Genomic DNA, 14,322 nt, shown 5'->3' on the forward strand with positions numbered 1-14,322 from the left:
AGGCTGTAGTTTCATTTCTGAGCCTGGTTCTATTTCCATTGGTACAGATGAAGTTACAGAGGCTGTAAACTGACATAGCTACCAAAGCTTGCACTTTAATTTAACCTGTACTTGGTTTACACCAGAGTTGGCTGCCTCTTCACCAGAAGGGCTATGTTTATCCAGGTATTCTTGGTTTTGTATGATTCCTTTAGGCAGTTTTTTTATTTACCTTCTGAACAATTGAAAGTGAATAATGGAAAGAAAGGGGATGACCATTTAGAGGGCGTAGAGTCTCTTTCTAATGAAAAAAACCCAAGTAACTTACTTAGGTATTAAACCAAAATTGCTGCCATTTAGGTTATGACAAACTGGTTCTAGGATTGCCAAAGGAAGAGTGCTGCATTAGGAAGGGAGTTAGAATTTTTAATGTTCAGCTCTCTGCTGAACATTTCAGAGAGTGAGCTCTATTATGATTCATTTATAATACACAGATTTAATAATTAAGTCTAGGAGGACTGTTACTGAAGTAAAAGTAGGACTGTCCCTTGGTGCATTCATCTGCTGGAGAGTCTTGGCTAAAGACTGACCTCTGATGTTGCCTTGATAGTGATGGGAGCTTCCCGAATGATGAAGGTGCCAGCCAGGAGGTATCAGAGTCACTGTTCATAGGTGAGAGCAAGAATTATGGGTTTCAAGGTGGCCAAAATAAATATGCAGGAACTGGAGGAATAGACAACAAGACACGCACTCTGCCTAGAAATCGGTGAGTATGTCATGAGTGAAGGAAGTAGAAATACAAGAAACATTCTCTCTGCACACTTTTTGGTTGAGCTGTGAGAGATAAAGACTCCATTGAAGGTGATGGTTTCGTTTTCTTTATAATGCTTTGTGTGCTACTGTGTCACTCACCTTTTTGCTGAGGAAGTTTCATCTGATGCTACTTCAGGTCACTTTTTTGTAGCCAGTTAAGTTATGGTACTTAAATGAAATCTTTGTCTTAAAAAACATTTGGGTCTGGAAGAGAGAAGGAAAAAAGCTTTCAGGTAAAAGAATTTCAAAGGTCAGTTTGGGGCTAGAGACTGCAATCTGACAAATCACAGTCTATGACTATGATCCTTTTCTTTTTTTTTCTCATTGACCTGCTCTGAGGCTTGTTTAATGTAGGGTCGAGTGCTTAGAATAGAAAAGAAGACTGTTGAGGTTTAAGTCCAGCTGGAAATGACGTCCCATGAGGCTGCTCCCACACTCTCACCCCCAAAGGTGAGAGAGACAAAAGGGAGAGATCCTGAACTGAGATAAGAACAATTTACTGGAAACAGAAATGAGATAAGAAAAAGAACAGGAACAGCAGCAATATTAATAACAAAAGTATACAAGAAGAGGGTGATTTCTATGCAGAAAAAAAAAGTGCTCACTGACTGACCTGACCCATGCCATGCAGCTCCCAAGACAAAGAACAAACCTGCTGACAGACCATCCATGGCTATGTCTTTCCCTCAAGCCCAAGACAATGAAAAACAATAGTGGACAAACTCTCTGGTGGGGACCAGTGTTATGCCACCCGCACCATTATGCCACTGCTCTGTTTGCCCCTTGTTCCCTGGAAAAAGGGTAGCAAGGGAGAGTCCCTTTCCCTTGTTCCCCAGCCATGATGAAAGATGGTATTGAATAGTACAGTATCTTGGCCATGCCCAGAGAGCTCCAGGCTCCACCCCTTCATGTTCTTGGTCAAAACCAGGACGAAGGGCGAGTTAAGTTTAGGCCACCCTGTTTTTTTGCTGCTTGGCCATTTAAAAGAAAGAAGTTAATGTGACAGTAATAGATGAGGCATTCAGTCTAGTTGAGGGGAATCACAGAACATTTGAGGTTGGAAGGGACATCTGGAGGTCGTCTTGTCCAACTCCCTTGCTCAAGAAGTGTCACCTAGAGTTGGTGTTCCAGGGCCATGTTCAGGTGGCTTTAAGCCATCCCAAGGATAGATTCTCCACAACTTCCCTGGGCAACTTCTGCCTGTGCTCAGTCAAACTCACAGTGAGAAAGTTTCTCCTGGTGTTTAGGAAGAACCTCCTTTTTCTCATCTTATGCCCATTGCCTTTGGTCCTGTCACAGTGAGAAGCCTGGCTCCATCTTCTTTGCACTCTCCCTTCAGATGATATTATACCTTAAGATCCCTGCCTAAGCTTTCTCTGCTCCAGGCTGAACAGTGTGAGGTCTCCCAGTGTTTCCTCCTATGGGAGATATACTCTAGGGACTTCTCATCTTTATGGTCCTTTGTTGGACTCTCCAGTATCTCCGTATCTGTTTTGTACTGGGAAAATTTAGGTGTTGCTTCACCAGTGCTGAACAGATGGGAAGGATTACTACCCCCAGTTTGTTGGTAATCCAGTGCAGCCCAGGATACCTTTTGCCTCTTTGTGGCAAGGGTACGTTGTTTGACTTATGGTCAACTTGGTTTTCATTGGCACAAAAGGTGTTACTTCAAAGGTGCAGGACTTTACACTTCCCTGTTATTGACTTCATGAGGTTCCCATCTGCCCGTTTCTTCACCTGTCAGGGTCTATCTGGATAGCGACACAACCCTCTGGTGTATCAGCTGCTTCCCTCAGCTTTGTGCCCTCTGCAAACTTGATGAGACTATACTTAGACTAATCATGCAGATCACTAATGAAGATGCTGAACAAGACTGGATTCAGTACTAACCTCTGGGTTTACACCACCAGTACGCCTCCAAGTAGACTTTGTGCCAACCATTCAGCTGGTTTTCAGTCCATCTAACTGTCCTCTCGTACAGCCTGTACTTCATGAGGATCTTATAGGATCTTTGATAATGTCAAAAGTCTTACTGCAGTTTTGGTAAACCTTGTCCACTGCTCTACCCCCAGCTACCAGGCCAGTACCAATTTTCAAGTTGATCAGACATGACTTCTCCTTGGTGAATCCATGCTGATTACTTCTGATGACTGAAAATAGTTTCCAGGATTAGCTGCTCCAACATCTTCCTGGGGATCAAGCTGAGGCTTACCAGTCTGCCATTCTCTGCATGTTCCTTCAAGTTAGAAGTGACATTTCCTTTCCTGCAATCTACAGTCCCTTCTTCCAGTTGCCATGATCGGTCAAAGAGCAGCTGGTATTATTTTCCTGCTGTATTTTTCATATTGGAAAAGGGGCACAATTGCCAGTGGGCAGTGATAGCTCTTCTAACAGGAAAATTTAAGAGTGGGAGATTTTTTGGTTCATTAGAGAAGTGCAGAAACCATATTTCCTTTACTGAGATCTGTCTTGTGAGTCATTCTCTTAATGTGCTTTCCTGATTCCTCTGAGAGGAAATGTNCACAGATTCAGGCATATCATGGTTTTTGTTACAGGATGGTATAAATATTTGCTTGCATCTACAGGACATTTCCAATCAGAGGCTTTCAAATTTATGATGGACCTATTCACCTTACTAAGTGCACGTTCAAAAACTTTGTGCCAACTCCAGACAGATTTACCAGTGCAGTTGGGTTCTTGATGAAAAATCCATGGCAGATGACACCAAAAAATAATATTTCTCTTGTGAAGTTTGATCCAAACGTAAGTTTATCACAGATTTTCCTTTAGTATTGTAAATAGTTTTCTTCTATTTAAAATAAGCAGACAAAGGGCCCTAGGTCCTCTAGAAACTCTAGAGTTTCTCTCTTGGTTGGCAGTCACCCAAGGTGTATCCTTTGTCTCCTGAGCAAAAAAAAACCCAACACAAACAGAGGAAGGATACATTATAATAAATGATTCATGACTTTCTGATAAAGCTGAAAGGGAGGTTTTGGTAAGATTTTGTAAGATTAGGTATATCCTTAGTAATGAATTTTCAGTTGCAAATATTAACACTGTTCAGAAGCAAGAACTGACCTGAGCCCATTACTAAAAAACAGTGTGTCTGGTTTGCAAGATTCCACTGTCTTTGCCATAAGGCTTTTAATAAACCGTCAAAGTTCTATGTTTCTGCAGATTTGCAAGTGTTAGTCTGTGCTTCACCTGAGGAAAAAAAATTAAAATTTTAATTGTTGTTGTCAGGTTTCTTTGAAAGCCTTCTTTGGAAAGCCTGGTCCCTGGTTTGAAGAAGGAGATCTGGATGGTGACAAGAACTCAATATTTCATGATCTAGATGGTTCAGTGACTGACTACAAGGATACCTATGTGGGCAGAATGGATAATTACTTGATTCAACACCCCAAATGCATTAATATTACAAAATGGAATGGAGTAGTTTGCAGTGGGAACTATGCACAGGCTAGTACTCTTGGCTTTCTGTTTGGGGCAAATCTACAACACGAACTACTTGTGGGGTCACAGGTAGTACAAGAAATACAAAATTCCATAGCTTTAGATTTCAATTTTTTTTTTACTTTTTGAAGTTCTTTTATGTATATTACACTTTTGGGCCAACTGTGTCTTGTGTCATGTTCCCTTCAGCATGCGGACTGGGAGTATGTTATTAGACGCTGCAAGGTAAAAGTAAATGTGGATGCTTGCCTAGAGTTATATGTTGCAGCCCTATAGGCTAAAATATTTTTGCATTGGAGCTGTTGTCTTCCACTCGGGTTCTGTCTGCTTTTTTTTCACAGAGTGGATTTTAGGGGTTTATTTGGTTGATTTGTTTTCTGGAGATGTTAAATACCATCTTCTGAATACAGCTCTCACAGGTTTGATTCCCATTCTGGTTCCTGGTCCGTGTGGTCAAGTATCGTAGCTGGTTCTTTTTTTTTTATTTTTTTCTCCTTCCTCCCCTTTTTTGTCTGTAAAATGGACAAAATCTACAATAGTTTTTCAAATAGTACTTTTATTCAGGAGATATTTGTGTATTACATAACTCAGAGTATCAAGCTGTAGCGTTTTGGTCAATAATGTACTGACTGTGCTTTGCTATTTCATTCCCTTTTGCACACTGTCCAAATCTTCCACTTTCTTTTCATCCTCTTTAATATCATACAGGTTTATGTCCAAACCTGGAATGGACAGAATCTTTCCATGACTATCATCCGAGATGAGTACCCAGCCAATCCCATGGTTCTTCGAGGTATTAATCAGAGAGCTGCCTTTCAGCAATATCAGCCAGTAGTGATGCTCCAGAAGGGCTACACAATACATTGGAATGGAAAAGCTCCAAACGTCACCTATCTATATCTCATTAACTTCAACAAGTATGTTTACTTCTTTTCATGTCTGTGATCAAAAAGGCACATTTAATGTGTGTGAGAGTTTGCAACCATGAAGAAGACTGAAGCTGAGGTTAGGGTTTTTTTCTTAATTACAAATACTAAAGTATGGAAAGCAAGAGAATAAGCAGTAGACCTCCACCTGAAGTTAAATATTTGTCCAGTACGCTGTCTTTAAGAAAAAACCTTTAGAGAAGAAAATGTACAAATAGTGAAATTGAGCAGAATTGGGGTTGAATAGTTTATCATACTTGATGTTGTTGTCAGATAAACTTACTAAATGTCTATGAAGTATAAAAAAAAGGTTCTGAGAGAATCAGAATTACTGTAACGTTTAATGAAAGACTGTGCATAGAGGGAAAGAGTCATAGAATCAGCCAGGTTGGAAAAGACCTCTGAGATCATCAGATGCAACCTTTGATCCACTACCACTGCGGTTACTAGACCATGGCACTAAGTGCCACATCCAGTCTCATCCTTAAAACCTCCAGGGATGGTGAAGACTTAAAGTAGAGAGGGGGAGAAAGATCTTCTGGTTGAGGGTTTGGGAACTTTTGTTTTCCTGTTGCTTGTTTTTGAAACGGTCTGTTTGCTGTGTTTTGACATCTAAACTGTTCTACAATGATTCATACGTTTTACTTTGTTTTTAGGAATGACTGGATTCGTGTTGGTCTTTGTTACCAACCAAATGCAGATTTTGTTATAGTTTTGGAAACCTTTCAGAGGCGGTCGTCTGCTCTGTCAAGCAAAGTAGAGCGCTACGTGCCTGTCTCTTCGATTACGGAGCTTGAAAAGAATCGATCAGACAAGAAGTTTTACTTTGACAACAGTACTGGGTAACTCCTTGCAACTTGACCCTACTAGAAGATGTTGTTTAACCTTAAAATGTCCAGTTTGATAGTGTTAAAAGCAACTGATCGAGACACCTGCGTAAGAGGAAAGCTGTAGTGATGGAGCCTAAAGCCTCTTTGAAAGAATATTTCTCTTTATATGTCTTTACATCTCCAAAGTGCAGTTGTTGTCATTGAAATACTTTTCAAGAGAACTGCAGTTGCCAGTGATATTTCCTACCCCGTGTCTGGGGAAAATGTGCTGCAGAGCAATGCCTTTCAGGAGCTAATTTCTTAATCTCAAAGATTAGTGCCTTCTTGTTAAATTGAACATTCTAGAAATTTCCAAGAAGCTTTCTCTTCCAAGAAGATTTAAAAACTATATTTCTGAAAATCCTAATCTGTTTTCAGCTGTCTCAAAAGAACATAAAAAACCTAGTCTCTCTTTCAAAAGTACTTCTGACAGTGGCCACTGAGATCCTTCTGAGAGGTTTAAGATATGATCAGCTTTCAATAAATGCAGTCCTACGTACATCACTTGTGTGTTTTGCAAACATCGATCTTAGACTTTTAATTTGTTCTCTCATTTATTTTGTTCTTGTCTGCTAATTTGTGTTTAATACATATGCAGTTTTTGAAAAGACATTTATGTTCTTTGTTTAAGACCTGCAGTGATAACTTGAATATGTAATAGAAGAACTGCCAGTCTCTGTGTACCATGAACATACTTGACTACTACGCCCTAAATTGCATTTCTAGGCACTTGCAATAGCACAGTTTCATTGTCCAGTGCTGGTACATGAAGCTGAATATCCAAGCAATTACTGCCGCATGTCTCTAAAGATGTTATGATCAAAGAAAATGTTTATGCTCTGCAGTTTGGTTTTTGTATCCTGCAAGCCACTGATTTGAGGACTTTGCTTCTTTGCAAAGCATCTGCATTCATATTGATGTCTCCTTTAATTGTTGGAAAATTCAGATATATCATTGGAGACTTCCTAACGCTAGTAAACTGTAAATACTTTGAAAAAGTTTGGATAGCAGTGCAGAAGTGAATACTGTAGTTTCTGTGTTTCTGAAAATTATGAAATATAGCTGTTAAGGTTTAAAATAAATACCTCTATTTCCACTGGTTAATTTAGATTATTTTTCCTCTTTTTGTTAGATTACTGTTTTTATTTCTTCAAGCCAAATATAATAGGGATGGTCACAGTTATTGCTCATCTCAGGGATGTGAAAGGATCAAGATTGTGACCAAAGATTCAGCAAAAGGGATAAGTAACTGCATGGCAAAAGCTTACCCAAAGTACTACCAAGGACCAACTATCATAAAGCAGATGCCAGCAAAAACTACTGTACCATGTACAAAATGTGGCACAACTCAGGTAAAATAAACTTTTCGTGAACTGTAGATGCTCTCTACTCAGTTTTAGTCCAAATTTCAGTCTTTCATTACAGAGTACTGAATTTACCACTTTGCACTGGTCACACTATTAATCTCTGTATGCCAGAAGGTGGGAAGTCCATCGTAGTTTTTGTTCCTTTTGTCTTTTGTTCACCTCTCACTCAGTGCTACAGAGGAGAAGCATAGGTAGATCTGATGCCTTGCACTTCAGTATTGTCTGTGCTCCATGGAGGATGTAGAAAAGGTTTGCTGCAAAGATCTATGACCAACATTCCTCCTCTATTTTTGGATTTCTGCTTATTAGCACGAACTTGAAATTGGATTACTAGTACCATAAATAATGCCACTGACGTATGGATTCTTTTGCTTTCGAGCATGGGCTGTCGTAAACTGGCATGATAAAATGTTGAAGACACATCAGTAATTAACTGGTTTGTTTGATATCTAGATGGTATTCACCAGTGATCCTCACAAAAACTACCTCCTTGTGCAGATTAGTTCATGTGATGCAAAAGAATCAAGCAGGGGTCAGCAAGCATTTATATCTGTAAGTATTCTTTATGGTTTTCTTCTTAAATATCATTTTAGCAGTTTGTATTATAACAGTTGTATAGCTCTACATAATGTTTACCTCAGTTTTCTTCACTTGAATGAAAAGATGGTTCATTGTTTAAAAATCAAACAGTCAAAAAGTTGATGTTTTACCTCAGAAAGCGAGGCTTCAAAGCTCCATTTTGTATTTGAATCCTTTTCTTCTGGAGAGAACAATGTTCCAATAAGGGAGAGTTTAAAATCTGAAGTTTCGTATTTAAGTCTGTGTGAGTAGACATTCATGGTTTTTTTTGGAAATACATGAAACACACAACCTAACAACCTGTTTGTTAAATCCATGTTGTTGAAATTTTCCTTGTGCTAACAGATTAGCAAGTTAATGGGATGGGTCATGCAAGCCACTAAGCTTTGCTAAAGTCCTCAAAATGACAATTACTAAAGAATCTCTAGAGGTTTCTGTATTTGTCCTAGTGTGGCCCCAATAAGCCTAGTGAATGCAGTACTTTATAAAAAGTAGTTTAATTTGACTTTTCCATTCGCATGCTGAAGGAGACTTGCAGATGAAACTGAAATAGCATTTGCAGACACCTTTGCACCACAGAGCTTAGTCTGCATGTGCCTTTCGTTCTTCAGTGTCAGTGCGTTGGCTTGGTTGAATTATCCAGGCAGACAAATGTCATGTGAGTAGCATAACCTTAGCAACTGCAAACTTCTACAGGAATGTGTTTGCCATATCTAGAGCAGTAAGAGCACTCACTAGTTAGTGACTGGGCTGTTGAAGGGAACAGTTAACTGCACTATTGTCCAGAAGTCCAGGTAGTTCAGAATCTGAATTTTATCTTCCTGAAGCAGGAACAGTGATGGAGGCAGGTATCAAGTCACCCAAAGTATGCAATATCTCTGTAGAAGCCAGGGACTTAAGGCTCCTATGTAATTTTAGAAGTCTCACTGGCAGCGTCCTCTCGAGGAGAAAATTGAAGAGATGTTAGGGAAAACAAGTATTTGTAAGGAAATTAGTATAGCACTGTAAACACCTGAAGGAAAGTACAAAAATCAGTGTTTCCAGAGCCACAGTGCTGTCTGCTCTCCTATACGGATCTGAATCATGGGTCATCTACCGCCACCACCTGCGTCTCCTAGAACGCTTCCATCAACGCTGTCTCCGCACAATCCTAAACATTCACTGGTCAGATTATGTGACCAACACATCTGTTCTAGAACAAGCAGCTGTCACAAGTATAGAGGCCATGTTACTGAGAACACAGCTGCACTGGGCAGGGCACATCTCCAGGATGAAGGACTACTACCTCCCTAAGATCTTGCTTTATGGTGAACTTGCCACTGGCTGCTGCAAGAGAGGAGCCCCAAAGAGAAGATTCAAGGACTCCCTGAAACAACATCTCAGCCTTGGCCACATTGATCAACATAACTGGTCTACTCTGGCCTCCATTCGGGAGGTCTGGAGACACACCATCTATAACGGTGCTGATGCTTTTGAAAAAGCACACAGGATCACTCTCGAGGAGAAAAGACAACGCAGAAAGAATCTTGTCTTGCAGAATATACCTCCTAAGGAGTCTTTCTACTGTGCCTTTTGCAACCGGACATGTCTATCTCATATTGGCCTTATTAGCCACCAGCACGCTTGTAACAAACGTGGGCAGAGCTCTTCCCAAATCTTTGTTCGCGAAGCCTAGCCATGAGGATGATGATGAGTGTACCACTGTGTCTAAACTAGAATAACATTAACACTGAATGTAGTAGAATTGCTCTTTGATTCATATTAACTTTAAGAAAGGAAGAAAATGTTATTTTCTCTCTGTTTTTCCTCCCATTCAGGTCAACGACACCATGTTTTCCTTCAAGGATAATGGTATACTTACTGTTATAATAGATGCCTGCGCTGGCACAGTGTTGGGAAACAAATTATTTTCTGGAATAGACATTAAGCATGTAGGTGGATATTTAAAATCTGGAATTCCACAAAGGTATGCGTAATGACCATTTATTTCCAATATGTCCTGTACGCTGTAGCTCCGTTCTCTGATGAGGATTTAACATAATGGTGTCTATACAGGAGCACTGAAAGTGAGCAAAAGAGATATCTAGGTTGAGGGAAAAGGGCAAACACAGGAGTGTGTTAACAGACAGTTTAGCCTTATTTAAGAAAATAAAGCAAATTTTGAACATTTTTGATTTTGTGGTATTGCCTGTCTTTCACCTTGTTTTCTTAACTAAACATCATGTAATAACGCTTCTTTGTGTAAAACAATAACTTTTTGTTTAATAAGGACACTGGCAAGGACTGTGTGAAAGAAATCATATTGTTCTCTCCCCATAGGGAGAAAATTACTTATCATTAAAGAAAGATAAAGAGTTGGTGTCAGAAAAAAAATCACCTTTCTAATATGCTAATTAGGGATTAATATCTAAACTTAATTTTTTGATATAAAATATTAAACTGTGTTTGAATACCACTTTACAGTGATTTTGAAGTTACATTTTAAAGTCAGTTTAAAAATGAAAAATTTTAGTACTGCTTTCAGAAAGGGTTGACTGTTTCCATGTCATGAGTACTCTTAAAGAAGTGGACTATGAGACCAGGTAGCTGTAAAGACATGTAGCAGAATATTAAAAAAATGTTGTGTTTATAACAGCTGCTGTCTCTGCACTGTTTCTACTGCAGGTCTATTGTTCTACTGAGCACAAGAGGTGATTTAGAAATTCCTAATAATTTAGCAGAAGCCTTAATGTCCCTGGGGACAGCGAAACCACCTTATCTTCAGAGCAACGGTTGGTGGAAATTTCGCACATTTTCTTTGACACCACCTTGGTCTGTGTGTTTATGTTGGCGTGGTGGGTTTCTCATGGGGTGTGTGTAAAGGATGCAGCTGGCGGTGAGTGGTTGCCAGTTTGCACTGGTGTGGGCTTCTGCAGAAACAGAGAAATGACTGTGGCAGTTCTCTGTGCCTGTGGATTATACAAAAAGAGTCCTGGAGTTTTTTCCTGAAGCCTGTATTTTGTGCCTCACCCAGCAAATCTGTTTTTAAGCAATCTCCTGTGCCTGGCTAGTGTTTCCTGTTGTTACAAAATTTGAAGCTAGAAATGAACAGCTCTTGGTATTTTGAGGGATGATGACTTTATAAAGCCACATGGGGTAGCTCTCGTCCATTCAGAGGCTTTGCACAAATTGTGTCTCAGAAAGCAGGTTTTCTAGCTGTCCAGTTAGCTGTGTTTTCAAATTAAGATTTCAGACTATTTCATATTGTATATTGAAAAGGAAATTGCGAATCAGAAGGTCACTCTAAACAAACCTACGTTCTGAGACCCTCACTGCCACTGTCCAAGTTTGCTTGGCCCCGGCAGATGAACCTCAGGATTAAAGGGTGGGCTCAGTTCAGCGCACGCTGTGTCTCACCTAAAAAATCCACTGCGCAGGCTCGAAGGGTTAATGACCTTTCCCAAAATCTTTGCTCGCGAAGACTGGCCATTATTATTATTATATTATTATTTCCTTGTGAGGTATGTGTGTAGCTGAGAGTGGATTAATGTTCTGAATAATGTGGGGGAGAGAATTTTGAAGGAACATGCCCTTTTCTTCCTAACCGGTCGTGTATTGTGCTTCAATGAGCTTGGCTGGTTTAGTAATGCTGAGCTGTTTTTGTCACAGGAAGTCTGGCCTTCCTGGGCTTCAGAGGAAGCTTTAAGCCATCTTGGATTAAGCTGTTTACTGGTCCTGCTGGGCATGGGCTCGTTCAGATAGAAAAGTATATCCCTTTACAACTGGAAGAGTATGGCTGTGCCAGAGCAATCAAAGGCCGACGGAAAGACCTCGAGCTTCTGAAGAAGGCTACAAGATCTCGTTAAAGATTTAAGATGTACATAAAAGCTGGGGAAAAAATGTGAACTAACTTATTTTTTAATTTATGGCATTTTAAACTATATTGTTATCCAAGTAAATCATGTTATTGTCTGACAGATGTTTGCCACCATTGACTGCTTGAATGCCAATCTGTGCACCTTCTAGTTGTATAAAATATTAAAGAATTTATTAGTATTTGTATAAACAGGTTTCAGAGATTTTTCAGATGTTTGTATTTACTGTAAACAATTTTGTTCTGTTTATTACTCCTTTTGTATGTAAGACGGTGTTCATAAAAGCCTTAAATTTTTAATAACAGATGTTGGAGTGCATCTTGGATTACTTGAATGATTTACATTAATGCTTCCATAAGCAGCTTGAATTGATCATTATAACTTACACATTTTCCCTCAGCTGTTTAGGTGGTTTTTTAAGAGTTAATTTAGCAGTCAGCTTAGTTACATTCTCAGTCTGCTTTCCAGCATGTTAAAACCCAGTTTCCCTTATGCAGGTAGCTGATTTAAGGGGTTTTAATTGCAGTAAAATTTTTACTTTCTGTGTGAAAGATGGAGGGGGGGAATTCAAAGATCCAGCCTGGGGCTGGGTGAGGATTGTGTACCATGCAACAGAGTTTTACAAGGCTATGTGTACCAGCATGGCATGCAGAACAGGAAATTACTACTGTTCTTTAGGATCATTGTTTATTATTCCCGCTGAATACACAGGTGTATCTGTGAGAGTTATTGTAGTAAATAGTCTAGATTTTAAGGCTGCAGTCTCGAGTACAGTTTGACTTCAGCTTAGTCTTTTAAAGCTTGTAGCTAGAAGGGCAAAGCTGAGATTCTGTTAATCTCAATTTGTTAGGAAACTAAGTTTCTACTCCTGCAGTGATTTTTTTTTTTTAATTTGATAGGCTATCCCAGCTTTAATTTATAAATAAACAGAAAGTGCTCTCAGTTCATTCAGGCATATATCTTCAGTTCATTCAGGTTATATCTTTTGCCGTAACTTTGATCCTTTTAGTATACTCATGTTGTTAATTCCTATTGACTTTATATTAGGTCTGATTTTTTTCTGGTTTTGTTGCAATTATTTGGCCCTTCCTGCAGATAGCGTGAAAATCATTTAGATGAACAGAGGCACAGCTGCCCCTTTTCAGGATCCTAGTCTTTGAAATTAAATTTCAGGGACTGTAAAGATGCATTTTCAAATAGGGAACAATAGGTGCCATAGAGCTAAAATGTAACCCTAGTTCTAAAAAAACTGACATAATTCCTTGTATATTTTCTCATTCATTTTACATGTATCTACAATTCAGAGACTCTTTGTGCTTTGAATTCAAAATGCAGTGGCTGTTGCAAATGAGCTATATGCCTGTCTTCTCCAAAGAAGTTAAAAAACTGTGGGGATTTTTTTTTGTGTGCTTTAAAGGAGAGGAGGCACAGTAGCAGACCTATTATTCTGTTCAATTGAAATATGCTACCTCAGTGCTACAATTTAACTGCCTGGTCTAATGTGGTTTCCTAAGTGAGAAGGGAGGGGAAAGGAGCACAACAAAAGAGATGAAGTTAACTAATAGATTACTGACATTATTTTTATTGTAAAACCAAGCCAAATGGATGATTGTGTATTTTGCAGTTGCTTTAATGTTCTGAGTACAAGTTGGTCTTGTAATGTTTAAAAAAAATGTCATTTTGGTAGGGGAAGATGTGATAAATCTTCGACTAGTTATAATGTTTGGTGTTATTAATGCAGGGCAACATGATTTAAATGCTCTGAGTGCAGTAGTGGTAGTGTTTGGGGATTTAAATGGCTTTAAGACTTCCTCTGTTTTGTGGGTTATGCTCAGCAAAGAAATAATGATGAGGTAGTGACCCTCAGGCTTGTGAGGTTGGCCATTATTTATGAAATTCTGCTGTTCTAAGCTGTCTAGTAAAAATTGTCCTTGGAAGTCTCAAGAATATTCTGATGTAGGGCTTACTGATGAACAATTTGACCTGAAGTTGAAGAATTGTCTTTTGGTGTAAATTTAAACACTTAATAAATGACATAAATAAATTCTTACATCTGACAAGGCAATAAAAGTTTAGGTGTCTTCTGTTCTTGTATCTAGTGATTTTATAATATGTGCTGTGTGAATAAGATAAACTATTTTATTTCAAACACGAATTTAACTATGAAATTTTGGAGCATATCCTACTCTTCTTTCCCAGTATACCTAACTTGTCTCTGAATGGAGACACTGATGGTGACTGAAGTTATGGGCCTGTCTCAAAACTCAGGCATCTCTTAAGTCTGAGCTGCTGAGTGTAGAGTAATATCAGGTTGCAAGGGCGAGCAGAGCAGCACTCAGGGGCTTCCTGTCCATGTCTTTAACTATCTGGTGGGGGAGCAGAGAAGATGGACCCAACCTATTCTCCATGGTGCCCAGTAGAGAACAAGAAGCCATGGGCACACATTGAAATGCAGGCAATTCCACAAAAACAAAAGGAAAGT

At 39.2% G+C, this 14,322-nt stretch overlaps 1 protein-coding gene across 4 annotated transcripts in view; it reads left to right on the forward strand.

Moving 5' to 3' along the window:
* Nucleotides 1–13,905, forward strand: part of TMEM2 (transmembrane protein 2) — a 52,126-nt gene extending 38,221 nt beyond the window's left edge. For all 4 annotated transcript variants that reach the window (XM_017807339.1, XM_017807340.1, XM_017807341.1 and 1 more), the window contains 10 exons: nucleotides 590–745; nucleotides 3,378–3,555; nucleotides 4,036–4,251; nucleotides 4,954–5,162; nucleotides 5,828–6,013; nucleotides 7,173–7,392; nucleotides 7,861–7,959; nucleotides 9,804–9,952; nucleotides 10,651–10,757; nucleotides 11,635–13,905. In XM_017807339.1, coding sequence (XP_017662828.1) covers nucleotides 590–745; nucleotides 3,378–3,555; nucleotides 4,036–4,251; nucleotides 4,954–5,162; nucleotides 5,828–6,013; nucleotides 7,173–7,392; nucleotides 7,861–7,959; nucleotides 9,804–9,952; nucleotides 10,651–10,757; nucleotides 11,635–11,831 — 1,717 coding nt within the window. In that variant the 3' untranslated portion in view covers nucleotides 11,832–13,905. The remainder of the gene's footprint in view (nucleotides 1–589; nucleotides 746–3,377; nucleotides 3,556–4,035; nucleotides 4,252–4,953; nucleotides 5,163–5,827; nucleotides 6,014–7,172; nucleotides 7,393–7,860; nucleotides 7,960–9,803; nucleotides 9,953–10,650; nucleotides 10,758–11,634) is intronic.
* The last annotated feature ends 417 nt before the right edge of the window (nucleotides 13,906–14,322 follow it).

Source organism: Lepidothrix coronata, unplaced genomic scaffold (assembly GCF_001604755.1).
Source record: "Lepidothrix coronata isolate B3197 unplaced genomic scaffold, Lepidothrix_coronata-1.0 Scaffold18, whole genome shotgun sequence".
Classification (NCBI taxonomy): Eukaryota; Metazoa; Chordata; class Aves; order Passeriformes; family Pipridae; genus Lepidothrix; species Lepidothrix coronata.